We start from the raw sequence: 25073 nt of genomic DNA on the forward strand, positions 1-25073 counted from the left end.
GGCGTGGGCCCCAGCATCATACAAATGGCAAAACCACCTCTCCAAACATTGACAGACTTTATTGTGGGGGGTTCCCACCTGGGACCCCACCCTCTTAAATAAAAAAGTGCATAGAAAAGAAGGGATTTAGAAACCTTTGTACAATATCTACATCCTGGGCCCCCAGGACAGAAAGGGGACCGATGCTGGGTGGACTGGAGGGTGGAACCCACATCCACCCTGAACAGGAAAGTGGGAGTGAGATGCTTGGGGAGGGATCAGGAAGCCCCCAGGCTAGGGGCAGGATTGGGGGTGGCGGGGGCAGCCATGGCCTCAGTTAAGGAACCGACGACAGCGCTTGGCGCCACAGTTGCAGGGCAGCTTGTTACTGGCATCCTCGATGGGGAACTTGTAGTCGTAGGTGAGCTCCTCACCACGCAGGATGCGGCGCAGTGCAAAGATGACAATGTGTTTCTGGCCCTCCACGTGGATGACACGAGAGAAGCAGTTGGGCTCACATGAATGGTTGATGAAGCGGGCAGCGTTGCCGTGCATGGTAGCATCCACCACATCGAAGTCATCCATGCGGAACATGTAGCACCCGATGCCCTACAGGGATGGGGCGGGGCAGTCAGCTGTGTGGTCCCCATGAGCTGGCCCAACGCACCCACCTCGTCCTCCCACGGCCTCGTGGAGCCCACCTTCCCGTCGTAGAACTTCTCCCGCTTGTCAGTCAGCACAGAGCGAATAACGATGCCAGAGTACTCGATGACCATCTCGCCAGCATCAATATTGCGCTTGCAGAACAGGCCTCGCCCGTGGATGGCTGACCTGCATGGTAGAACGCACAGAGAACTCAGAGCACAGGGACAGGGAAACCTGGCCAGAAGCCCACAGGGTATTCCCCTCCAGCCCCACTGACCTGTAGACACCCACAGCCTCTTTGGACGTCTTCTTGAGATGGCGAAAGCGCATGGCCATAGGCAGCTCCAGGCTGGTGGCACGTCTAGGTGGGGTACACCAGTGTCACATAGGCTGGTACCTGGGAAGGACCTCTCAGCCCAGGTCATCCTCTTTAGGTCCCTTCTGGGCCAAACCGTAGCACCCTAGCTTGCCTTCCGTACCTGGTCGACCTGAGCTGCACCTCATCCTCTTCCTCATCACAGGTAGCCCCCTCAGGAAGCACCCGGTGCTGGGAGGCCAGGAAGTTGAACATGTCAAAGGTGCATTTCCTGTCCGTGAGAGGGAGGAAAGGAGGGAGTTTCAGGGCCATTCTTTCAAGATGTGGCCCAGCCACTCTGACCTGGAGCCTACTGCTGGCAGAGTAGCAGAAACACGAGACTGAAGGCAGAGCAGAGGAAGAAGTGGGTGTACTTCATTCTTCTGCTATGAACTCCACAAATAACTCTCCGAGAGGCCTAGTATCTCCTCCCAGCTTCAGTGCAGACTCAATTCCCACCCTTGAGAGCTCCCACAGGGCTCTCACCGGAGATAGACCTCGGCACGGGCAGCCCCATGGGGATTCAGCGGTGGCTCCTCCTGACCCTCTCCTTGCTGGTGGTAGCGGAACTTGTAGTGCTGGCAGCGCTGGGCCCCAGGCAGCTGCTCTGCCAGGAAGATGACCGCATCGTGGTGGATGCCCAGGAGCCTTGCCCCACTCATGCCTGAGGAGGGAAGGACATGCCGGTCACACAGAGGACCCGGCTTGCCCTGGAGTCACCCAAGCGCCCAGCATCCTTGAGGCCCCACCACGTACCGCTAAAAGAGAGATGTCTGAGCCGGGCATGCCCTCGGGCCTCTTGCACCTTCTCAATCAGCGTTCTCCAGGCCCCTAGAGGGGAGGGCCAGAGTCAGCCCCGTGTTTCCCGGGACACTTTCCTGCCACTGCTAACTCCCAACTCACCTTCCAAGCTCTCCGCCTCGACGCTGAAGCCGTCTTCACTGCTGATCTCGAAGCGCAGGTGCGGCCCAGCCCGTTTTGGGGCACGGTTCTCTTTGTCCTCTGGGCACGGGAGCTCTTCTTCAGAGCTCGAAGCCTCACCTGCTCCCAAGAAGCAAGTGAAGAGCAGGAGACGATCACCTTGCTAGGACTCAAAAGCCCCCAGAGCCGCCCTTGCCCACCCGGCGTAAGCACAGACACTGGTGTCTCATGCCCTTGTTTCTGCCCCGACTGCCCAACAAGCCCTGCAGAACGGCTCATCATTTCTTCTGCGGGGCCCGTGGTGCCTTTTCTGTGTACTCCCCGGCCAGAAGAGCAGTTCCACAGGGGCCTAGAGGGTTTTGGCTCTGCAGGACGTACCTACGGCTCTGTGACGGCCTACCACAGATGCCCACCTATCCATCTTTATTTTTGCACAAATTTAAAAACACTGCAGAACTGTTATACGTGTGTATTTTTTTTTCTGTAGCAAATATCTGTAAATGTTATAAACATATAGGCTCAGAACACGAGGCACAGAACCAAGCACTCTCTACATTATGAGCTACTTCGGGGGTAACGGACATTAAAGACAGAGCAGACAGGACTTGCTGATGTGGATGTGAGAGCGACAGAGGTGATCGGGGACAACTCTGAGGTTTGGGGCCTAAACAACTGGGAGGATCAAACTGTCACTGACCGAAGACAGTGGGGGCACGGGAGGAATGAGTCTGGGTGAATGTCGCAACTTAGATTGGGAGCGCCTCTTAGAAGACCCCAATCCCCACCCAACCCCGCAACTTGAGGGAGGCAGCAAGCAGGCAGGAGCCTGGAGTTCAGGGACAAGGCCTGGGCCAGAGCGAGCCAGCCATCTGACAACTACTGAATCCACATGGATTTGGAGCCAGGAAGCTAGACGAGAGCACGTGGGATGGAATGCAGATGGAGAAGTCAAGGCCAGGGCCTTAGCGCCTTAGGACATGCTGAAACTGGCAGGTCAGGACAAGGGGCAGGCATGACCAAAGACGGGAGAGGAAAACGGGGTCCCGGAAGCCAGGGGAGGGCGGCTTCAGGAGCGAGAGTCGGCTGCATCGAATGCTACTGCTGGCTCCTGCAGGGTGCTGGCTGAAGACTGGCCACTGTGTCGGAGGGCAGTGTGGAACACGCTCTAGGAGAGCAGGCTCTCTCCCTCCTCAGGGCCACCCGCCCCACTGCCCAGTGAGACTCTCAAACAGACCCTCGCTAGGCGACTCTCAGCAGCTTCAGACCTCAGTGCCCCGGCATCCACAACACCTCCCCCCTCTCTCCGCCCCCTCCCCCTCCTGTTCCCCGAATACAGCAGGACTAAATCCAGGGGCCTTGTCCGAGCACTCTCACTGCTTGCTTCCTCATGGTGCTCACGCTAACTCCTGCTATCACCTGTGGTCTGACCCCTAAGGGCAGAGACCCGTCATGACCACTGCACGTTCTCACGCTGTCTCTTGGCTCCTTAGGTAAGGCAGCCTCTCAGTTACGCAGTCTCAGGCCACGTCACATCTACTCTACGCTTAGCGGCTAAGCGCTCTGTAACAAGAAAACGCAAGCATTTGGACAGGCCTCGGCCACAACAAACTCTGAGCCTCAGGGTGCTCACCAGCTTACCTGGCTGTAGCTCACTGACCAACCCACACTCCCCACAGAGCTTCAGCCCACCTTTATTGAGCCCGTCAGGCAACACTACTCCCAGTGCCCCTCCCTGTGGACTAACGGCTCTTCACTCAGCCTGACCCCACCTCGCGTCCTCCCCCTCAGCACTCCTCGCATCTGCTCTTCCATTTATGACCACCCTGCCCCTCATCCTTGGCTCAGGCCATCAAACACCTCGAAGATGCCACTCAGCTCCTTAGGCTGGATGTTTTGGCTTCCTCATCAAGCACGGTCTTCAAGTCTGAACTCTTGACAACACATCCCCACCGCCCGCCACGCCCTCAGTGCAGGCCCCACCCACTCATGCCATACGCCAGCCCTAGCCCCGGAGCCCTGGTGCTCTCCCCGCACTGGGACTGCTGCCCACGCCCTTCCTTCAGCCTCCAGAAGGCCACTTTCTTCTGACTTCTTCCTAATGCTCCTGCCCCTCATCTGGGTCCCAGGTGGGCTCCAGTTCCTCTGGGCAGTCCCCAGGTCATCTCTGGCTTTATGGGGGCCGAGCCCTCTGATTCTGGCCAACTAAGCTCTGAGGTCTGAGGCTCTCACCTGGGGTTTTGGGCGTGCTCGACTAAACATTTTCAAAGGACCTCGCACATGGAGCTGAAACGCCATTTCTGTGTCTTTCTGCAACGAGGCCATACGCTCCTCAAGGGCAGCTCTGTAACTCAAGCGCCTAGCCTCAGGCTCAGACCCGCTGGGCGTGCACTGGTGTTCGAAGGGCACCCGTTTTGTGTGTCAGCCACCCAGCTGAGCCACGCACAGGGAAGGGGGCAGTGACGGGGAAAGGCTGGTCCCTACCTGAGTAGTGGTGCCACTGGGACTCAAGCAGCAGGTCTGGGGGACCCTCAGGGGCCTGGGGAGGACCACCTTCAGGCAGTGGCAGCAAAGGGGACCGCTCCTGGAGGGGCCTGTGCAGAGAGACCTGTCAGGAGGGAGCAGGGACAAAGGCCCCAGAACCTCTAGGGAAAGGGGCTTGCTCACTCACCCAGGGCTCTCCTCCCCAGTGGGCTCCCCAGGAGTGTCCAGGTCGAGAACTCCACGCACCGTGGGCGTTTTCATCCTCACTCGGCTAAACCTGGTGGGGAGAGACCACGAGAAGGTGGAGCTGCCTTCGGCTCCCCTCCCTTGCCAGCTCCCCCAGCTCGGCACTTACCCACTATTACCAAGCCCTGGAACTTGGGGGGTATCGTCTAAGGACTCTCCATCTTCATCCAGCCGGAGGGTTTTGTTTGGGGGAGGTGCTGGCAGCGAACGGCCAGAGAATGTGGACACCCTCTTCACGCGGATGGCCTGTCGGGGTGGGCTTGGGGGGCCACTGCTGAACACCAGTGTCAGAGGAGGGGGAGGTGGGGGCGGGGCGGGGCGGACCACTCCTACCCCTACCACTGGCAGCACACCCAGCAGAGGTCCTGGGGGCAGAGTCCAGGAGGTGGGAGCTGTGGGGGGAATGGCAGGGGGCAGGGGTGGCTGCTTGGCCGGCGGTGGGGCAGGTTCACCCTCCCCAGTCATCTTCACAAACACTTGCCCCAGCTTGTTGACAAGGATGATTTTGGATGTGGCAGGTTTGGGGGGCTCAGGAGTGGGGCCCAGGCTCAACACCCGGACCCCCGGGGCCCCAGGAAGCCAGGCAAATGTCCGGGAGGGGTCAGCTGGGCTAGAGGGCAGGCCTTGAGGGGGCTGGCTGCCATTGGCCAGGGGGGGTGCCGGGGGGAGCGACTCCTCTCTGGGACCAGAACCCCCCTCTCCAGAGCCCCCTAGGTTCTTCAACACAAAATCCACAATTTCTGACGGCAGGTCCTCGGGAGGTCGGGACCTGTCCCCTACACCCCCAAGGACCCCAGCTCGGCCCACACCTGGCCCTGTGGGAGGAGTCCCCTGGCCCCGAGGCTGCTGGACTGCCTCAGCCTCACTGTCTGTGCCATCATCCACTCCGTCCAGCTGTTCAATGCGGGGGGCTCCAGGGAGGGCGCTGGGGGCCAGGGCAGGGCCAGAAACCACAGTCACAGGGAAGTGGACATAGTGGGTGGTGGGGCTGGCCTCCTCCTCTGAGCTGTCCCCTGGGATCCCATGGCTGCTCCCCACTGTCCCCGCAGCCACAATCTCTTCCTGGAAGGGCTCAGTCCCCAGCAGGCTGGCCGCAAAGTCCAGGTCAGCAGCACTCAGTCCCGACACCACCTCCATGTCCTCAAAGTCTGGGCCCAGGTCTTCCGGGGGCGGTGGAGATGGGGCCAGGCCAGGGGGAGCCAGCTCCCCTGAGGTAGGTGTGAGGGCTGTAATGACTGAGGTAGGAGGGGGCACCCTGAGCGGAGGGGAGGTTCTGAGAGGCGGGGAGGCCAGCCGTGATGGTGGCAGCCTGGGGGCCAAGGGACTGGGCCGACGGGAACGCCTGGGGGGAGCTGGGAAGTCCGGGTCTCCCACTGTAGGGATGTGGTGGGTCAGAGAAGACGGACTTCCTGTGGGCGAAAGGATCATCAGCTGGTGGCTCACGCTCCCCGCCTCCACCCAGCCCTGGACCCTCCCAGGTGCTCACCAGGGGATGGGAGGGGGCCAAAGGAGACACCCCCCAGGGGCCTCCGAGATGGCGAGTAGTTGGGCACTTTGATTCGAGCCCCTGAGAAGGAGCGGGGGGCTGGAGGAGGGGCACTGCTTGAATCAGGCCGAAGTGGTGGGTCCAGGCTCGCAACAGGTGAATGGCCCTCAGGAGCTCCAGGGGTAAGGGCATCTGTGTCCGGGGGGGTTTCCTCATGATCTGGGGGCTCTAAGAAGCAAGAGAAGTGTTATCAGAGGTGGCAGGGGCTCCTCCTCCCAACCTCTCCTCACACGCCCTTCCTTCTTTAAGCTCTGAAGGGTCGTAACGCACACTGCTTTCCAGGGATGATCCAGACCCTGAACTCCACCAGTGGCATCTGCAAAATCGCACACACACCTGGGCCAGGTCCCTCCTGGACTTCTCCGCACCCATCCTCTCCTGTCTCCCCACTCCTGGGCTGCCCACTGCTCTCTCTGACCCAGGCCCCACTTGCCATGAGGACAATGCCCTCCCTCCAGCACAGCCAGTCCTACCACTCTCACCTGGCCTATGCACCCCTGCCACATCAAACACACCCACCCCACCCTGGCACCCGAGGCTCGTCATTACCCCACCCTGCCCAGCCTTCGCAAGCTCTCTGCCTCCTCCTCCCAACACCCCCGTTTCCCGCCAGGATGCACCCACCCTCCTCCCCTCTCCACTTCACACCATGCCCCGACGTGAGCAGACACAACCCGAAGCTCTTCTGTCTCCTGTTCAGCCCATGACAACCTCTCCCTCCATTCATCACTCTGTGCCACCCAGCTCCGGGCGCATCCCTCACTGCCAGCACGGGCAAGGGTAACAGTTTGGGAACTGGAGACCCAGATTTCCCCACCGTGTTACTGGAGACGGCAGCTGCCCCCGTGCCCATTCCCCACCCTCGAGGCAGTGTGAAGCAGAGCCTGCACCTTCCTTGGAGGGTTGGGGGAGCACTGTGTGAGCCAGAGGGCCACACACACTGCTCCACAAGGCACCGCTCCCCTCAAACAGGTGCACGCTGCTCTCCCCTGCTCACTTCCTAGGAACGGCCCTTGGCATGGCAAACACATCCAACACGTTATCTGTTATTGCCGTGACAACAGATCAAAGAACAGCGAACATCCTGGGATCTCTTGAGGGAAGAGAGGCAGAGGAGCGGCAGGTAACTGTTCAGAGAAGGCAGCATTCAGGGAAAATGAGGGGGTTCCAAGAGTCATACCCGAGGAAGGGGCGGGGCTGTGCACGATGGTCTGGTTCTCGTCCGCCGCCTCCAGGTGAACGGGCTCTTCCCTTGGCCCCCACGGCCGATACTCCAGAATTCGGCACCGATACCAGCAGCGCCTCCGAGCATCCACAGTGCTCCAGTAGAGGCGGGAGCACCTGGTCCGGGAAAATGTGCAGCAGGGGATTAGGGTCACCTGCAACAGGGACCTGGCCCTGCAGCCCTCCAACCCTACCAACCACCCCAGGCCTGCTCACTGGTAGCCAATGGGAAAAAGCCGGCCCTCGCAGTCGGAGAGGTCAGACAGAGTGCCCAAGGAGTCAATTCGGATGGAACCTACAGAGCAGAAGAGCAGTCAGGCGGGGTGGGGCGGGGCAGGTAAGCTGGCAAGGCCACAGGAAGAGAAAGGGGCTTACCGATGAGCACGTTGATGGCGTCGGGTTCAAGCCCCGTCAAGAACTTTCGCTTGAAGCTGATGCCCTCGAAGTCTACGTAGACTCGACGGAGAACATCAAAACCATCGGGAGTCACGATCTCCTGGGAGTTGGGTGGCAAATGGGATTGCTGGATTGGTGGTGGCGTGAGAGGAACGCAAGGGAAAGGCTCTGTAGGCAAGGACTGCACAGTCAAGGGCTTGGCGGTACGGGCTCTGGGAGAACATGCAAGGGGGAATCCCTAGACGCAGTAGGGACCGGGCCTGGGGACCCAGGAGGGCCCCGGAGAGGAAGGAGACGAGATAGCACTAGGCAGCTGTGTGTCTGCTGTGCCGGCCCACCTTGCCATCCAGGAGGTCCGTGTGTTTCTGGCAGAAAACTTTCTTGTCATCCTGGAAGATGCAGTAGCTGGCCCGGGCGCACATGAAATGGAAGTTGCTGAGGCAGGAGGAAAGGCAGCAGCCCACCGTGGCTCCAGGCTTCAGGCAGAGTTCACAGCGCTGCGGGTGGAAAGGGCTACTTAGGGAAGAAGCCAGTAACTGGGGCTCGGCATCGCTCAGCCTGGCACCTGCCAAACACAAGCACTTCCCCAAGTGTGTCTAGGTCGGGAGCAGCAGCGCTCGCAGAGACGGCAACAGCCAGCACTTCCCGAGAGGCACCTGCCACCTCACTCGGTGTTCCAGTCCTCAACTGGCCCCGCGGCAGCTGTCTCCATCAGCCCTGCTCCTGACAGCGCGTGTGACACGCTCTTCAGTACTGGGCCCAGGCCTCCCAGTGAGGGGAACCCTAACCCAGGGAAGGCCTCACACCTCACAGGGACACAGTAAAAGCTGAATGCCACGCTGTAGGGAAAGCATCCAGCACAGGTTTAACCAGCAGGTCCCCTGCTGTTCAGTCTCCGAGGCTTCAGGCCCAGATACGGCCGAAAGGCATGCACAGGACAAAACCTGCCGCGTCACTGGAGGGCCTGAGCCCTGGGACAACCGAGAACTGCACCCAGGGCCAACAGTAAAGGACACGCCCGGGTGGAGAAGGTGAAGTAAGAGCCGCCCCGCACGAGCAGGGGCCGCCCCTCACCATCTGCCGGCCGCGAGCCACGGCAGCATGCACGTTCTTGAGGGAGCCGTCATTTTCCTCAAACACTTCAGCTGACCAAATGGCACAATTGACATGCGTCCACTCATTCTGCCCGATGTACAGGAGCCGCCCTGCCTCCTGCGGGCAAAGGGGGAGCAATGATGGGGAGGAGGGAGACTCCAGAGGCCAGGCCCCACTCTCAGGCCTCACACGGCAGCCCTTACCTTGGAGTCCGCGTCCCCATACTTGAGGCAGAGGGCACACTGGCGGGGGTCCTCCAAGTGCGAGAAAGCAGTTGGATCCTTCCCCTGGAAAGCTGGAAAGCAGGTGGGAAGGGAGGTCCAGGGATCAGGGTCTGGAGCCTGGCCCACCACCGCAGAGGCGTGGCTTCCAGACCCAACGCCCCAGTACCTGCCGAGGGGTCCCCCGGAGGCTGCCCTGACTCTGCAGTCTCCAGTTCCTGCTGTCTCCACTGAGCGTAGACGTGGTCCAGGGATGGGGGCAATACCGCATTGGGAAGGACGCCGCTGTGGACAGGCAGAGTTAGCATCTGACACTAACAAGGGTGGCCGGACTGGGCCCACCCATAATGCTGGCCTAAATACGCCGTGACACCCTCTGTCCTCTTCTCGAGACTTCTCTCAGCATCCCCCAAATAAGCCAGGCCTCTTTGACACGGCAAATACTGTTTCCCTTCCTCCGCATTTCTGTTCAGGTGTCACCTCTTCCAGGAGGCCTTCTCGGATCTCTGGGTCCAGCAGGTGCTTCCTCTAGGCTTTCCCGTCACCACCCTGACCACCTGGGTCAGTGGTGCCTCCCCAGCCCCCAGACATGAGCTCTCCAGGCAGAGTCCGACCTTTCTTGTTCACTGCTCTTTCCCTACTTCTGCCTCATGCAAAACAGAAACAAGTGAGGGCCAAGGACACAATCTGCGTCCCTGCAGCCTAGAACACTGGGGAACAGCACCTGGGTTCCCCCACCCTCCTCCAGTCTCCACACCCTAGTGTGCTTCTCATCCACTGTCTAGCCTGACCCCTGGGCTCCCCAAGTGCCCTTGCCTTTGCCCTCACTCCTTGGTTCCCCTCCTGCTACCCAGCCTTGCTCACTTCGGCAGCCGGGTACTCCGTCGCCAGTACTTGGGGTCGTGGGCGTCGAACCAGCCGAACGCAGACTCTAGCAGCTGGGGAGTGGGTTAACAGGATGAGAACTGGCTTCCCCAGGAGAGTTGATGGGGCAGGTTCGGAAGGACCCACTCTCTCCCCCGCCACCACTACCCTAGAGGCATTCCCCCGAAGAGTTCACCTTCAGTAGGAGCCCCTTCATCTGGCCTCCAGCCCGGCGCTCTGGGGTCTCCCCTTCTTCTGAGTGCCTCATCAGGATGCCCACCATGTCCTCCATGAAGCTGTGCTGTAAGGGGGTTTGTCAGGATCTGAGTCTCCACCGCCAGCCCCACCCCCAGCCCCAGCCCAGCCCTCTCCTCCTGGCACCCACCTGCTCCTCCCCGCGTCCCACTCACCACGGACTTATAGTGGCCTTCCTCGAAGCGCTGACTCACAGCTTGCAGATCACAGGGCCCTGGGTGAAGCTGTTTCCCATCCTGCCCACACTGCAAGGAGGAGAGCGGTCAGGAGGAGCAGTGCTGGGGCTGGGCCCACCCACCTTGCCTCTGGGTCCCTCCACACCTGGGAGCACAGCAGCAGCGGGCCCACCACCTTGGAGCTCAGCAGGCCCTGGAGCACCTGGCGCAGGCCGCCCTGTAGGGCTCCACTCAGAGCCTCCCTCCAGCGGGGTTGTGTGGCCCCAGCACACGGCCCACAGGTGTACAGCACGGAGTCTGGCAGCCCTGACAGGATCTCGTAGTCTTCATCTAGAATCGCACATCAGAAAAGGAGGACACACCACGGAAGGAGGTGAGAGCTCCCCTCTAAGGCCTGAGGCAGGGCCAGGGGCCCTCAGGGACCCTGCCCGCTCACCTGAGAGCCCCTCGCACTTGGCATGCACCCAGTGGTCACACTGTGCACACTGCATCATTTTGCTCTCGTAGTCGTTGTCCTCATAGCAGCGTGTGCAGATTGGGCAGTAGTTTCCTGGAGGGAGAGGGATGAGAAGGGAGAGTCAGGGCGCCGGGGTGACTGTCTACCAACCCAAAGCCCCGTCCTTGGCTGCTGCATGCTCCGCCTCTAATATCCCCCATCTTGTGTCCTGCCATTCCCCGAAGGCTGGCTGAGGATGCAGCCACCTCTCTAACCCTGCGGCCCCACGGCCTCACAAAATAGGACTCGCGGAATACACTACCCGAACAAACGGGCAAAGCACAGGTTTTCCAACTGCTCAGTGGAGACGAGGAGTATGGGGTCCCAGGCCCTCAACTCCCACGGCCCTCAAGAGAGCTTGTGGCCCTGTTTTGGATACGATGACTTCCGTGGAAGAATGTCCTGAACTGAAGAAAAAGCTCCACAGCTGAAGGAGGAAAGCCACCTGCCTGTCTAGGAGCCGGGCCCACTCCCTTAGGGCCCCCCAGAGCCCACTCCCCTGCCAGGTCCCCACCTTTCTCATAGAGCTGGGTGCACCTGGGGCAGAGGCTGTAATCTCCAGACCACTCGACATCCCAGTTCTTGCCTGGAGTGGCCCCACAGCTCTTACAGCGTACGCAGGCTGAGCAGATCTGGGGGAGCAGGGCAACGTTAGGGAAAAGCCAGACGCCCGGCTGCAGCAACAGGAGGGGAAGAGGGGCAAGGAGCAGTGGAGAACAAGCAGGAAACAGACGGAGACAGGTTAACAGGAAGAAAGAGATGCAGAGGAGACAAGAACAAAGAAAAGCAACAGGGCAGGAATGGACATCAGGTTAGAGCAGGGGATGTCTGAGCCTGGGAATACGGCATCCACGTGTTCCTGAAACCATTACATAGAAATTCTGCACAGAAGTCTTGCCTACATCGAAGTTTTGAAAAGACAATGTTTATCACACTTTCAAAAGGCCCCTCCCCCCCCCCTCCTCATGAGAGCCCGGTCAAGAGCAAGAACGGGGTGGTGGTGGCACACACAGAACACCACAGCAAGGGCTGTGGGCCTCATTCCTCACCCAGTGGCGCCGTTTGCGCGTGGCCCGAGTTGGGTAGCTGGGTCCTAGGCAGGCTGGGTGATAGGCATGGCGGCAGCGCTCACACTCCAGGAGGTGCTGTTGGGTGTTAGAGAAAGATGGCAATGGCAAACTGGCTGGCAGAAGGGTGCCCCCTCCTCCACACCTTTACTCCGTGCCCAAACCTTGGAGCCCCGGCCTTTGCGTCCACAGACGTGGCAGAATTTGCAGCGGCGGCAACACCAGGTGTCGTGATGCTGGGGCAGGGGCCGCTCTGCTTCCTCCAGGCAGAACGGGTGGAAAGGGTCACAGCAGACTTGGCAGAACACCAGCTGGGGGTGGGAGCAGGAGGAATGAACAACGGGCGCAGGGCCAGCCTGGCGGTCAGGGGAGGAGACTCACTGAGAGGACCCACGACCTCAGGCAGGAAGGGCCAACGGGGACGAGAAGTCTGGAAAAAGGCAGAGCTCCAACCTCGTGCAGTCCTTTGCTGGCGCACAGCAAGCACACCATCGGCGGCCCCCCGGGCACGGAAGTGAGCACGCTCAGGCCACCCATCAGCCACACGTTCTCGAGATCACAATCCTCCTGGAGAGGAGGGAACACAGGTTCAGAGAGCAGCCCAGGACACCAATCAGATGCACCGCAGAGCCCTGGCTTCTCTAGAAAACCAGATTTTTTTTCCAGCCACAGGTCCTGTATGACCCACCCCCTTCAGCGCTGTACCTTAAAATCCACACGGACCCGGTGCACACCATCGGGGGACTTCTGTTTTCCAGTCCAGCCATTGGGAAAGGCAGCAAAGGGGCCAGGGGCCAAAGCGTCCTAGGGAGGGATGGTGTGGTCAGCGGCAGGCAGCCCCAGCCTCCACACTGCCCTGCTCACGGCCGCCCCTCCCACCAGATCCCGCCTTTGGCCAGCTCCCTCCTTGCTTTCTAGGTAAGCAGGCCTGCCCCGTCCCTCAGGCCTGTGCTCGGTGTAAACACACCACAACACTCAGGTGTGCCTGTCACCCTGACTTGCCAGGTAGCTCCTGGAGGGCAGGAGCCATGGCTCACACAGGGTCAGGGTTCTCGGAGCGGGCCGTGCTGACCTTGTCCAGGCGCCTTCGGGCCTTGAGCTGCAACACGGGCTGCAGGGTGGGTTTGCGGGGCCGGCTCTGTTCCTCAGGTTCTGGCACCGGCAGCTCTAGGCAGGACACAGCAGCAGTGAGGCCCCTCACCCACTCTGTTCTACAACCCCCAAACGTTGCCATGAACTAACCAATGCCCACTATGACCACCGAGACCCTCACACCCTAGTCCTGCGTATCCCCCTAAACCTGTCTCCTCTCCTGCCTGGAGCCCTGGGTCTGGGAGTCCCGTCTCTTCCACATCAAAGACACTTGACTGCTTGACAGTGAAAGCACCAAGTGGTACGCACCACTTTCTCGGGGGGTCCGACGCCGGGGAGCAGGGGGACCCCCGGGCTCCGAGTCATCCGAGTCCTCGAAGATATCATAGGAGGGTCGCTGTTTGACGCAGCGCCGGGCTGACTTGCGCTGCAGGAGGAGGGAGTCCTGCTCCTCGGGCCCCGGGGGGGCCACCACCTCCTCCCGGGGCCCCCCAGCTCCCGCCCCCCGGCGTGGGCCTGGAGGACCAGGGGAGGCCTCAGGAGATTCATCGGAATCCCAGGGCAACAGCGTCTTCACTATCGTCCGGCCTGTGGGAACAGGGGACTTAATAGGATTTGAGCTTAGCCAGGGACACGGGACACTGGGATAGAGAAAAGCCAGGAGGAAATGGGGCAGAAGAGACAGAGTCCAGGAGAGATACAAAAGCACATGACAGAAGAGAACGGCAGAGGCGGACAACTGCAGAGATGAGGGAGAGAGCAAAGACAACACTGCTTCCTCCGTACCACACGTCTACGCAAGGTTTTGTGGAGGAACGCTCCTCAAACTTCATTACCTTTTTTAGCCAGCCGCTCCATCTTCCGAGCCTCTATCTTGTCACACTTCCGGTATCTGGGGAGGGGAGCAGCACGTCACCAGGGTAGGGGACTGGTGGTCTGGGGGAAGAGAGGAAGCTCTCCACAAGGATGCCGATCCCAGGCTCCGACTGGGCAGAAGGACTGGGGCAGAGGCCTGCATGACAGGTGACCGTGGGAGGGAACACAGGCTCCCCCCCAGCTACTTACACACAGCACTGCTTCTTAGTGTTGGGGCCCCCAAACTTGGGCTTGTCCAGGCAGTTGACACAGGACCCACAGTCCTGCACACGCAAGCAGCCCCGACAGTGTCCACAGCGGGCCATTCGCATCTTCTTGCCATGGTGGGAGGGCAGGGAGCGCCGGGGCGTATGGGTCAGAGCCCCTCCAGATCCTGCGGGTTCCAGGTCTCCCCCAGGCCCTGCTGACTCCACCTTTGCCCTCCGGGACCGTGACGGGACACTCTCTGTCTCAGAGGCTGATGACGTATCTGTGGCAGCAGACAGAGGGGATGGAGCTACAAAGCCACCACACACTTCACCTCATTTCCCTACTCTGCCTCGGACTTCATCCAGTCGGCCCACGAGCCCCGATTTCCCCATCCTGACAGATTCCAGGTGTTCCCAAACCAACCTGCTAAGGCTGAGACCGAGCACTCCAGCCCCGAGGAGCCCACTTAGCGTCCCCTCTCCTAGCCTCTTGGTGCACTCATACCCCCCAAACCCGACACGGCCATCGAGTCTCCCCACAAGAGTGCCCCCTACCCTCCGTGGCGAGGTCCTGCCGATCCCGGAGAGGGAGAGCACTGAGGCGGGGGACATCCTCGGGCACCATGGCCCGGGCCTGACCCAGGGCCACAGCAGCATGGCGGCAGACATGCTTGATGCGAGGGCCTTGCACAGGGGACTCTGGGCCCTGCGGGAGGAGAGCAGGAGACGTGTGGGGAGCAGCCCCTCGCGCTCCTGCAGCCCTGCTCCTCCGGCCAGCCTTCTTCAGAGGGCCCTCCTCCCACCGCATACCGAGGGTCTCTCTCTCTTAGTTTCCACTGATTCATCTTCAGACCTGACGGAGCCTCTGTCTGAGATCTGCTTGACAGTCCCCATGATCTCCTCCATCTGCCCGCCAGGGCTCGGCTGGTAGGAGAACAAACAAGGTCGGGGCTGGAGTGAGCAAACACGGGGACAGGGAAAGCGTGGGACTGGGGCACACACACAGGAAGCTGGGGATGCAGGAGCAACTGGCACCAAGGGGTTCCCTGCAAGGCTGGAACATGTCTAGGGAGCCAAGAGCTTAGGGGTGGCAGAGAATGAAGGCTGGGCGGACCAGGGACAGGCGCCTGGCCGAAGCGCTGTGCTCACCGGCATTGACGTTGCCACCTTCTGCTGCTGCTGCTGGTCTATCTTGAACAGCTGCACCTTGGCTCTCTTCAGCAGGCTGAACATTTTCTCTTCCACCCCAGACAGCGGCAAGGGACCCAGGCCTCCAACCCGGGCCTTCTCCAGTGGTGGCGTCTGCTGCGGCGACGGTGGTGGCTGAAGCTGTAACTGGGGCTGCAGCGCTGGCTGCTGTGGTGGCAGTGCCTGGGGCAGCAGCTGGGTCTGCAAAGCCTGCAGGGGCTGCTGGAGCTGCGCCTGAGGCTGCTGCCCATTGCTCAGAGCTGAAGTCCCCTGAAGGGGCCCCTCGCCCTTAACAGGAGTGGTGACCACGGGGGCGAACCGGGGCAGGCTGAGGTGGTTGGTGCGGCCCACTGCCCGTGGCTCGGGCTCAGCTGGAGAGTCATCAGCGGGAGGCGGCTCTGGCTCGGGAGCTTCAGGAGCCCCAAGAGGAGGAGGAGTAAGCACCGATTCATAGATCTTCAGGTGGGCTTCACTTGGGGTAAACTGAGGGGCCCGAAGGAGCAGGGGCCTCCGGGAAGGGGTGGGAGGGGCAGGGGGTGGGGACGGGGAAGGGGACGGGGCTGGTGGAGGGGCAGGAGGAGGAGGGGGCAGCTCCCGGGTCAGTGAGATCCAGCGAAACGTGGGTTCCCTTAGAATGGACCGTCTCTTCTCAGGGAGTGGGACAGGTGTCGATGGGGGAGTTGGAGCACGTGGTGGAGAGGGGGCTGGGGCTGGTTCCTGGGGAGCAAGAGGGGAAGTGGCAATGGGAGGTCGTAGAACAGGTGAGATATCCACCTTTGGGGGCTTGGGGGGGTCTTCATCCATGAATCGCCGAGGTGTCTTGATGACGCGGGAGGAGCGGGCACTCACCACAGGCATAATAAACTGCCGGATATTCTTCAGGAAGGTGGTACTTTTGGGGGCCACGGTGGGACTATCTTCCGGAGGGCCTCCTGCGATGGTGCTGGGGGTTGGAGTGGGAGGAGAAGTGCCCTCTGGCCCTGCCCGAGCAGCTTCCCTCTCTGCCCGCTGGCTGGGGGTCAGGGGAGGCCGGCCCCTCTTCCTGGAGCACGCAGCAGGGGCCACGGGAGGAGGGGACTCTTCCTGCTCCTCCGGGGCAGGAGGTGGTGGAGGGGACGGGAGGAGTGGGGGTGACGCTGGGGGTGGCGGAGGGCAGAGTGGGGGTGGAGGAGATGCTGAAGCGGGTGGGAATGCTGGAGGAGCGACAGGGGCTGGAGGAGTCAGGGGTGGCGACGGCGGCTCCCCCTCCTCCTTTTCCTTGGCCAGCATCACCTCTTCCTCGGCTACAGCTCTCTCTTCCTTCTCTTCTCCCTCCTCCTTGTCTTTTTCTTCTCTTGTCTCCTCTCCCGCCTCCTCCAGCTTCTGCTCCTGATTCTTCCAGCAAGACCCCCTTTTCTGTCCAGATCCAACTCTTTGGGAAGCATCCTGCCAGCCTTCCCCATGTTGACCTTGACCCTGACCTGATTCAAGTCCCAAGGACAGTTGTCCCATCTTCACTTTTTTGGCCTTTGAAACAAACTTGATCACCAGGGGGAGCCCGCCTCGGCCTCGTCCCCTGCCTCCACGGCCTCCTCGCCCAGACTGTCCTCCGCGCTTGGGGGCCCCAGGTCCTGGGCCAGGGCCCTCCTTGCACTTCCAAGTGCCAGTTCGTTGTTTTACTGGAACCACAGGAGGTGGGGGCTCAGATTTGGGGATTGTCACAGCCGCTTCTGCCACCACCACCGCTTGGTGCTTCTTCCTGCAGGGGCCTGCTGGCCGTCCTGGGGGCCGTCCCCGAGACCGACGGGGAGTGGAGGGCTCACATGTCTGGCTCCGGGGGGGTGGGGGTGCCTGGGCCCGCCGGAGAAGTTCAGTCAGTGCCTGCACCATCCGTTCTGTGCCCTCCTCACCCCGTTTCCGGGCAGGGGTCTTTGGGGGGGTAGGAGTCACATCTGCTAGGCGAGGAGGAGGAAGGGGGGTTGTCTTATGCTTGCGACCCCGACCTCGAGGGGCTCGACCTACAAGGAGAACAGGCATGGGGAGAGAAGGGTCAAGCTGGCCCTGCACGCTGAGAATGGCATCCCGGGAGGGAAGGACTGAGCCTCGCTCGTCTCGTGTCCCCCACAGCCCAGCCCAGCTCGGACTCTGCACACGAAAACATTCGGCAACGGAAGGAGACTGGGCCAACCGAGGAGCTGCCACGAAGGGCGAGGAGAACACTCCTGTAAAGCCAGGGAGGTCGAGTTTCCCCATCACTCACCTCGCTGGGATCGGAGCGCAGAGCGCAAGGAACTGGGGGCCACATCTTCATCTGAATGAAAACCCTGAAACTCCTAATTTAGGGGGCCAGGGGTGAGGGGAGAAACAGCAGTCAGTGCCACAGCCCTTGTTCCACCAGGGTCTCAGATATCGGGGAATCTCCCCGGCTACCCCAGCCTCCTTACAGAAGGAGAGTGAAAAACACGGTCTCTCCCTAGGGATGGAGGCACAAGATATTCAAACCCCCAGCCCCAAGGCCACACCACACTGCACAGCCATCATGATGCTCTGGCCCGGAAGGCAACGCAACAGGCCCAACATTTAGGGCCAGTTCCAATTCAGAGAGCTAGGACCTTCCAGGCCACGGTTTATGAATGAAGATGGGACCAGGGACAGCAGAGTGGGCGTGGAGGGGTGGGGGAGATCAGGACGCGCTCTGAGCCCCGAGGTGGTTATTCATTGTCCGAGCTGACACGACCCACACCTTCCTGCCTCTTCTGAAAAGCTGGGGGATAAATTGCCAGGTGAACTTGACCCACCACAGTGCCCAGCCCCAAGCCTCGATGCTTCAACCCGTGCGGCAGGAGGAAGTCCTCCACCACTCTACCTTGGATCACAAGAACTGGGGCACTGGTGAAACCAGGGATGTGTCAGGGTGGGAGGGCCGGCAGAATCGCCTGCAGGTAAGCGCCCGAACAGCTCTGTCCAGGGCCACTAGAGCCACGCTGCCGCTGTCAACCGCCATTGGCTGGGCATGCAGTCTCCATGGCCCCCTCGCCCAGACCTCCACCGCCCCAGTTTTCTGGGCTCCCAAGAAGGATCAGCCCAGGACACTTCAGCAGGACCCGCCTGGGGCCCAAGTGCCTAGCCGCAGTTTCTCTGTCCACTTTCCGGGGCCGGTTCCAGCGAGAGCTCCATGCAACCTATCTCCTTCCATGCCTGCTTCCAAGACTCCTGCTCTGCAGGGCCCCTGAAGACCCCATTTGCCCACGCCACCCCTCTGGGCCACCCAGACCCCTGTAAACCACTGGCCTCCGCCCCGCCGGGCGCCGGGGACGCCTCCGACCGCCTCACCTCATCGTCGGATTCCCCGTCACTGCTCTCCTCCTCCGGCACGCAGCCCCGGCTCTGGCCCCAGCCCCGGCCCCGGCCCCGGCCCCTGCCTCGCTGAACGCGCGGGCCGGCCCACAGGCGGCGGAGCCGGCGCAGGCCCCGGCGGAGCCCCAGCAAACGGAGCAGGGCCGTGTCCTCCCCGGGCTCGGCTCCGCCCGGCCCCGCCGCGCCGCCGCCGCGCCGCAGAGCTACCCGCACTCTTTCGGCCCCGCTGCCCCGTCCGCCGCGCCCCCCTCCCCCGCCGGAGCCCCGCGGCCGGCCCGGGAAGCGGCCCCGCGCGGAGCCAGGCCCGGGGCAACTGCCGCCGCCCGCCGCCGCCGCCATCTTGGCACCGTGAGAGGGGCCGGGGAGGCGGGGGGAGGGGCGGCCCGTGCGCAGGGCCGGGGGGAGGGGAGGGACAGGAGGGGCGGGGCGGGGCGGCTGCAGCTCACGACAACCACCAGCGCCGCCGCGGGGCCGGCGGGAACCGGGGGCTGGGCTGCCGCGCAGGGCACCACGGGAGCGGGAGTCCGAGGCCTGCCGGCCGCCACCCTCAGCCCGCGCCTGAAGAGCACAGACCTCGCGCTGCGGCCAGAGGGGCGAGGCGCAGGGGCCTCCGGGAAGTGTAGTTCGGCCGCCTAGCTCCTTCCGCCAGGAGCTAGGGTGCGAGAGCGGGGACTGAGTCTCAACCAGGACCCGGAAGGCCGGGTCTCGGTGTCCGGGAGGTGTGGTCCTCGCCCCAGGCTCCTCCCATTGTTCTTGGGGCCGGCGCCAAGCCCGGACTCTCTCTCCCAGGGTGCAGCGCGCTTCGGCCCCTGGGAGCCCGGACGACTCTGGGAAATGAAGTTCGCCGCTGAGGCGTGCACGCACGAGTGGGCGGCTGCAGAGGGCTGGTCTGTTCCTGGCGCAACGCGGCGGCCCTTGCGCACGGTGTGCAGAGAGGACGCTGGCGAGCCCGTGGTCTTGAAACCCTTGTTCTCAGGGAGAGGAGCTGGCTGACGATATCCGGGCTAGAGCAATGCGGTCGTCCCCGGCCTCTGGCCGGGCGCCTACAAATCAGACTCGCGCGCCGAGGACTGCTGTGGAACGGGCCAGTGACTTGGGGTGCTCACGGCCCCACACTCCCAGGGCCTGCCTCGAAGTGTTCCGGGACACTGAGCCCTTGGGGTGACTGCCTTTGGGGGCAGGCGGGGAGCCCTGCTGGACAGCGGCCGTGGCCACCAGGGGCCGCTACAGGACCGGGGACAAGGCTGAGAACGCCGGCGCACAAACTGAAGTCAGGACTGCCTACTCGCCCGGAGCGTAAAGCACAGGAAACTCTTTATTATGGTGATGCAGCCGACAATCCTCCTACAGTTAACCTTCGCTCTGGCAGACTTCAGTTCGCCCGACGGGGGCTCCCTAGCCCAGCCGTTTGCGACCCGAGGACATCAGGGAAAGCGCGCTCGGCGCCCTTCCTGCAGCGCGTCTGGAGCGGAATTTGCTAGACCAGCGCGCAGCGGTGCCGGGTCAGAAGCGGAGCCTACCCGCCATTCATTCTTCAGTCGGACTCTTGGCTAAGGCCAAAGAAACTTCAGACAACAGCGTGTCGGGCGGTGGAGGAAGGACCACAGGGAGAGGTCGAGGCCCGGGGCGGCCTCGAGGAGGAGGAGGAGGAGGAGGAGGAGGAGGAGGAAGAGGAGGAGTAGAGGAAGGTGGAGCGAATGGTCCATCCGGGAGGGAGCTGGCTGGGCGAGTGGCTGCGCATGTGCGCCTGCATGGAGGCCAGGCTGGGGCAGCCCGCCCCGCACAGAGGGCAGCGGTAGGGAGCTGCCCCGTGCGTCCGCAGGTGCTTGGTCATGGCTGAAAAATCCCTGGAGCGCTGAGGACAGAGGCCACAGGAGAAGGGCTTCTCTCCTAAGGGCAGGCGGAAGGAAGAAGGGGTGAAGCCCAGCCAGGCTGGGGGTAGATCAGTCCACGAGGGAACTGCGCAGAAGCCAGGCGGTGCACACAGGGCCAGGCACCTGTACCTGTGTGCACTCGGTGGTGGGTCTCCATCTGATGCTTGAGTGAAAATCTCTTTCCACAGACAGCGCAAGAATAGGGCCGAGACCGGGCAGGAGGGGGTGGGGGAGGGCGTTGGCGCAATGGGTGACCTGCAGTGCCCTCCTGATCCATGCAGGTTGCAAGTGCGCCTGTGGGGACAGAGACGTCAAAGCAGGGCAGGGCCAGGGATCGCCCAGCGGAATCACTGGAAACCCAGCAAGAAGTCGGGCTACAACCTGGCTGGAGCAAAAGCGCCTTCACCCTACTCACCTGTGTGCCCCTGCTGGGACTCTTCCGTCTCCCCAGGGCTGAGCTGTGCAGGGCCCTGAGGGAGGGAACCTGAAAGGAGCCAAGTGAGTGCTCAGGCTGGCCCTGGGAGCCCAGGATGTAGGGCTGTAGGGCGTGTGCGGGACAGTGGGGGCCTTACCTGGGGTGGGGCTGGAGGAGGCCAGCTGGTTCTGACTCCAGAGCCCTTTGCCGGGGTTCAGGGACAGTGGGACCCTGGGGGGAGGGGGGGGTGTAGGGAAGAGGTTACGGCCTCAGTAAACCCTGGCCCTTTCCTGAGTCCTCCTCAGGGCCGGGCTTTGGCTTCCCCTGTGGTGGGAGCTCAGGAAACGCACAGCAGAGAGAAGACACGGAGTGCCCTTCCACCCGTCACGGCCACCTCCTCCCAGCCTGGAGGTCTTCCCTTGGCCTTGGACTCACCTCTGGTGCAGAGGCCAGACCTTCTGCCAGGCTCCCGTGCTGGGGGTGCCATGGGAGAAGGGCGGCCACGACAGCGAGGTCCATAAGGCAGGCTGGCCCTCCCTCAGCCACGGGGCCTCCGCCCACCAGGGCCTGGGGAGGTCGCTGGTTTGGAGAGAACCTGGTGGGGGAAGGGGGCCAGGGAGCTCCCGCAGCCTTTCTTCAGAGCACCTCGGACCCTGCTTCACCCACGCGACCACTCCTCGCTCCTGGCCATGAGGGCGTCGGCTGCGTCTCTCCTCCTTGGATCCCATCTGCGCCCACTGCCCTCCGCGCCCTGCCTCTGTCCTCTCAGGACTGGCTCGTGGTGACTTGTGCTTGTGCAGTGTCTCCTGATCTCGCCCAGCAGTTCTAAAGCTCTCCGGTTCCTGATTCTCTTCGGGGCCTCCCAGTCCTCTCCCAGAGCCCCCTGTGGGTTTCTCTGGCTCCTCCTCCTGTGTCTGTAGCCCTAGGTCCAGTTCTTCTTTAGCCCTGTCCCTCTGAGCCCTCCTGCATGCCTCTTCCAGGGCCTGTACCCCCAGGGCCTTGGCTGCCTCCTCAAGGGGCCCTAGCTCCCGAGACTGAAGCTCCACGCTCTCCCCATAAACAAAGCTCAGAAGGTGGGCAAAGGTGGAAGAGCTGACGCCTTCTGCCAGAGCCCATTGGCCCCTTCGGCACAGCTGCTGGCTCACGCCTGCTAGCACCAGGCTGTGGGCAGGGAACTCCTGGCCCCCTACCGTGATCAGGGTGTCACACAGTGCTGGCCGGAGCCGGGCTGCCAGCCGTACCAGCCGATCAGAGCCGTAGGGGCTAATCAGTCTTGGGGGCGGCTGGGGCATCGTGCCTTGCCTGGGTACCAATGTCAGAGGCTCTGAGAGGCAGGCCACGACGAGGGCTCTGTGGTGGAGTGGGGAAGGAGGAACAGCATGTTCTCAAGCCTGTGGAGGTGAGTGGAGAAAGAGTGAGTTGCCGGTTGCTGGTCCTACATCGCAGCTCTGTCCTGAATGGAGCAAATAAACTAACCCAAGAGAGGATCTGAGCTCATCTAGAATCAACAGAAGCCAGGGGTGGAGCTGGAATGGTGGGAAAATGGAAAAAAAGATCAAATTCAGGATTTAAAGAGCAAGAGCCCGGCCATTAATGCAAATACCAGGCAGTGTGTTCAAAACAGGTATAGGTGGGCCCGCCAGCTGGCAATCTCTGACTTAAAGACAATGGAACTGCTCCCCAGGGTCCCTCTGTGGGGCAAGAGCACCAGCAGGCCAGGCGCCTCATTCCCAGGGATGGGCACAAAGGCCTGGCTGCAAGGATGAAGCAGGACCTAGCTTCAGGGGAGAGCTTAGAAAGCGTCCTCCCTGCACAAGCCTGTCATGCCTGGGAGAGAGGACAAGATGGGCCGGGGCTCCAGGGCCTGAGATGGACACTCGGGCACATCCTCACAGAAGGACTGAGACCAGACTGCGTCTGACGAGGGCGGTGCCGAGCCGGGGAGGGAAGGCTGCTGGCCTAGTAAGGATGGAGGAGACCCCCGAAAGCATTGAGCTCTGCAAAAGTGGGAGGAGAGGGCATGGAGACACAGAGGCCAGGCAGTTTCCTCTCGAGATTAGGATAAAGAGATGGTTCAATTTTGTTTTTCATAAGCGAAAAAGTAAAGAACAGAAGACAGAACCCAACAAGGCGGGAGCTTGTCACACATCAAAATGACCACATTGGCTTTTAAGAAGAGAACTGGAAACCCAGATACAAAGAGAAAGAACCTGAGCACCTTCGCTCCCAGCAGGCCCAGTCCCCGGTACAGTGCCACTGTGGGGGAGGACCCTCGGGGACACCTCAGTGAGGGGCTGCAGGTGGCAGGGAGTGGACAGCGAGGGCAGTGATGGGAGGAAAGCCTCGTCTGGGGAGAATCAACCACTCACCAGTTGTAGCTGCCTCCTCGACACCGCATGCTCTGAACTGCTGGGGCTCCTGCAGGTCCCCCTCCCCCGGAGGAGCTAGTCCCGCCCCTGAGCTCACAGTCCTCCATTGGATGTCCCAAGCATCAGTCTGCCACAGTCCCCCGATGGGGTGTGGCTTTATATCCCCGGCTCTAAGTGCAGAAAAAGCCTCTCTACTTCATTTGTGAACCCCCCTAGAGTCAAAGAAATGTAGCTGTGGCAAAAAGAACTTTGGAATGAGAGGTGCATTGGAGCCACTTGTCACCTCTGCCGCTACTAGCTGAGTGACCCTGGGCAGGCCACCCAGTTACCCCTTCTAGAGGTCGGAATAAAGATGAAATGCCGTGATGAATTTAGATGTGCCCTCTCAGGACACAGCAACATTCGGATGGTAGTGCCATGTCTTGAGGGTGACAGTACAGCTCTGATTAGGCCAATAGCTGTTTGTGACCTCAGAAGTAAAAAGGGCTGAAACATCAGATTCCAGGGAAGGGAGTAGGAAGGCCAAAGGTGTGTGCCCCCCTCCCCTGGCTTGGTACTAAGAAGCCTCCCTTGCTCTGTAGGATGACCCCTTGTCATCTGGGCCACCACTGAGGACAGGGTGTGTGAATGACTCAGATCCTCCCATCAAGCTCTCAGAGGGGGCAACCCCAGGAAGGGCCTGCGGTGGTCTTCGAAGAGAAAACCTCCATTTCTTGGGCCGATGACAAATGGCTTTTCTCTGAAATTAGGACTCAGGAGTTCCTTTCACTTCCTGCCGAAGGGGTCAGGGTCCCCAGAGACTTCCCCTCTTTTCACACTTTAGCACTCTTTAACCTGCGGAAGGCATGAGGTCAGAGAGGTTCTGTCTCTTACTATCCCGTTATCCCTAAGAATGTAGGAGAGTTTCCCTTCGTTTAACAAATGTCGATTATGTTATGTGTGTCATGCGTGTGTACTAAGTAACTGGAAAGCAGTGCCAGGCTGCCTCTGATGACAGTCTAATTCCTCCTGGGTGTCTTCCCTACATCCTGGTCCCCTCCTACATCCAAATACTGCGTCTCTAAGCCACTTTAGTCCTCCCTGTAGCTCAGGACTCCTGCGTCCTCAGACCCGCCTCCTGTCGCCTTTTAGACCCGCCGCTTTTCCTCCCATCTAACTTGGGTGCAGGCAGGTGATGATCCTTCCTAGATCCGACAGGGTATGTGGTGGGTGAGGCTGGTAGAGGGGCAACAGAGTGGGGAGAGGGGCAATGAGTCAGAGTGAAAGGGAAAATGCAAATGGGCAAGCTGTATTCATCTGCTACTGTGAATGTTAATTTTTTCCATTTCTGAGCATTCTAACGCATATCACCACACCCAATGACACAGTAGACACCTGTATCAAATACATAAATCATCCATCCCTCTACTATGTATGTAAACAGAGGGAAACAGCCTTCCTCCAACACAGACATACACAACCCTAAACACAAGTAGTAGGGAATGCCATGGAGGAAAGGCTCCAAGAACGGAAAGGGACAGGGATCCGAAAGTTACACCACCCAGTGCAGTGTGGTCCCCTTCGCCTCCCAGCCCCACACCATGTGCCTGTGACTCAGCTCCCCCACTGGTGTGGTTTGCCTGTTGATGATCAAGAGAGGCGCGGACTGCGCAAAGGGCAGCGAACTCTCGAAGCAAAGTGTAGTTGATGGAGTCAGTGGGCTGTCGGGGAACCCAAAAGGGAGGGAAAAGGGCAAGGGGACTCCCTGTTCAGTGAACAAAAGCCCCCA

General features: G+C 61.1%; 2 protein-coding genes across 3 annotated transcripts; both read right to left on the bottom strand.

The window, feature by feature from the left end:
- Positions 1 to 38: 38 nt before the first annotated feature.
- On the bottom strand, positions 39 to 18986 carry KMT2B (lysine methyltransferase 2B). Of its 2 annotated transcripts, XM_062177966.1 has the most exons (37): positions 18624 to 18986; positions 17551 to 17623; positions 15273 to 17308; positions 14934 to 15047; positions 14679 to 14829; positions 14125 to 14404; positions 13896 to 13951; positions 13369 to 13647; positions 13040 to 13134; positions 12673 to 12771; positions 12421 to 12534; positions 12132 to 12278; positions 11950 to 12045; positions 11415 to 11532; positions 10841 to 10954; positions 10550 to 10734; positions 10384 to 10473; positions 10170 to 10274; positions 9974 to 10047; positions 9279 to 9394; positions 9092 to 9183; positions 8868 to 9005; positions 8132 to 8290; positions 7773 to 7893; positions 7614 to 7692; positions 7354 to 7514; positions 6114 to 6341; positions 4737 to 6036; positions 4569 to 4658; positions 4382 to 4491; positions 1883 to 2020; positions 1736 to 1810; positions 1466 to 1643; positions 1104 to 1211; positions 902 to 985; positions 681 to 810; positions 39 to 588 (listed from the first exon to the last, which is right to left on the bottom strand). In XM_062177966.1, exons 1-37 carry the CDS (start codon positions 18984 to 18986, stop codon positions 313 to 315), a joined length of 8172 nt encoding a protein of 2723 aa, XP_062033950.1. In that variant the 3' UTR covers positions 39 to 312. The 2 variants fall into 2 exon arrangements, with proteins under 2 accessions (XP_062033950.1, XP_062033951.1); XM_062177967.1 differs by lacking the exons at positions 39 to 588; positions 681 to 810; positions 902 to 985; ... (1 more) ...; positions 1466 to 1643; positions 1736 to 1810 and adding an exon at positions 4130 to 4241 and having other exon boundaries at positions 1932 to 2020.
- A 1318-nt stretch (positions 18987 to 20304) lies between these two features.
- On the bottom strand, positions 20305 to 22228 carry ZBTB32 (zinc finger and BTB domain containing 32; the record flags this gene model as incomplete). The annotated part of the gene is made up of 5 exons (XM_062175995.1): positions 21372 to 22228; positions 21094 to 21167; positions 20937 to 21005; positions 20651 to 20815; positions 20305 to 20537 (listed from the first exon to the last, which is right to left on the bottom strand). Coding segments are annotated over exons 1-5 (1398 nt in total), but the record flags the coding sequence as incomplete, so codon positions are not given.
- Positions 22229 to 25073: the final 2845 nt, after the last annotated feature.

The sequence above is a fragment of the Lepus europaeus genome, chromosome 19, assembly GCF_033115175.1.
Source record: "Lepus europaeus isolate LE1 chromosome 19, mLepTim1.pri, whole genome shotgun sequence".
NCBI classification, from domain to species: domain Eukaryota; kingdom Metazoa; phylum Chordata; class Mammalia; order Lagomorpha; family Leporidae; genus Lepus; species Lepus europaeus.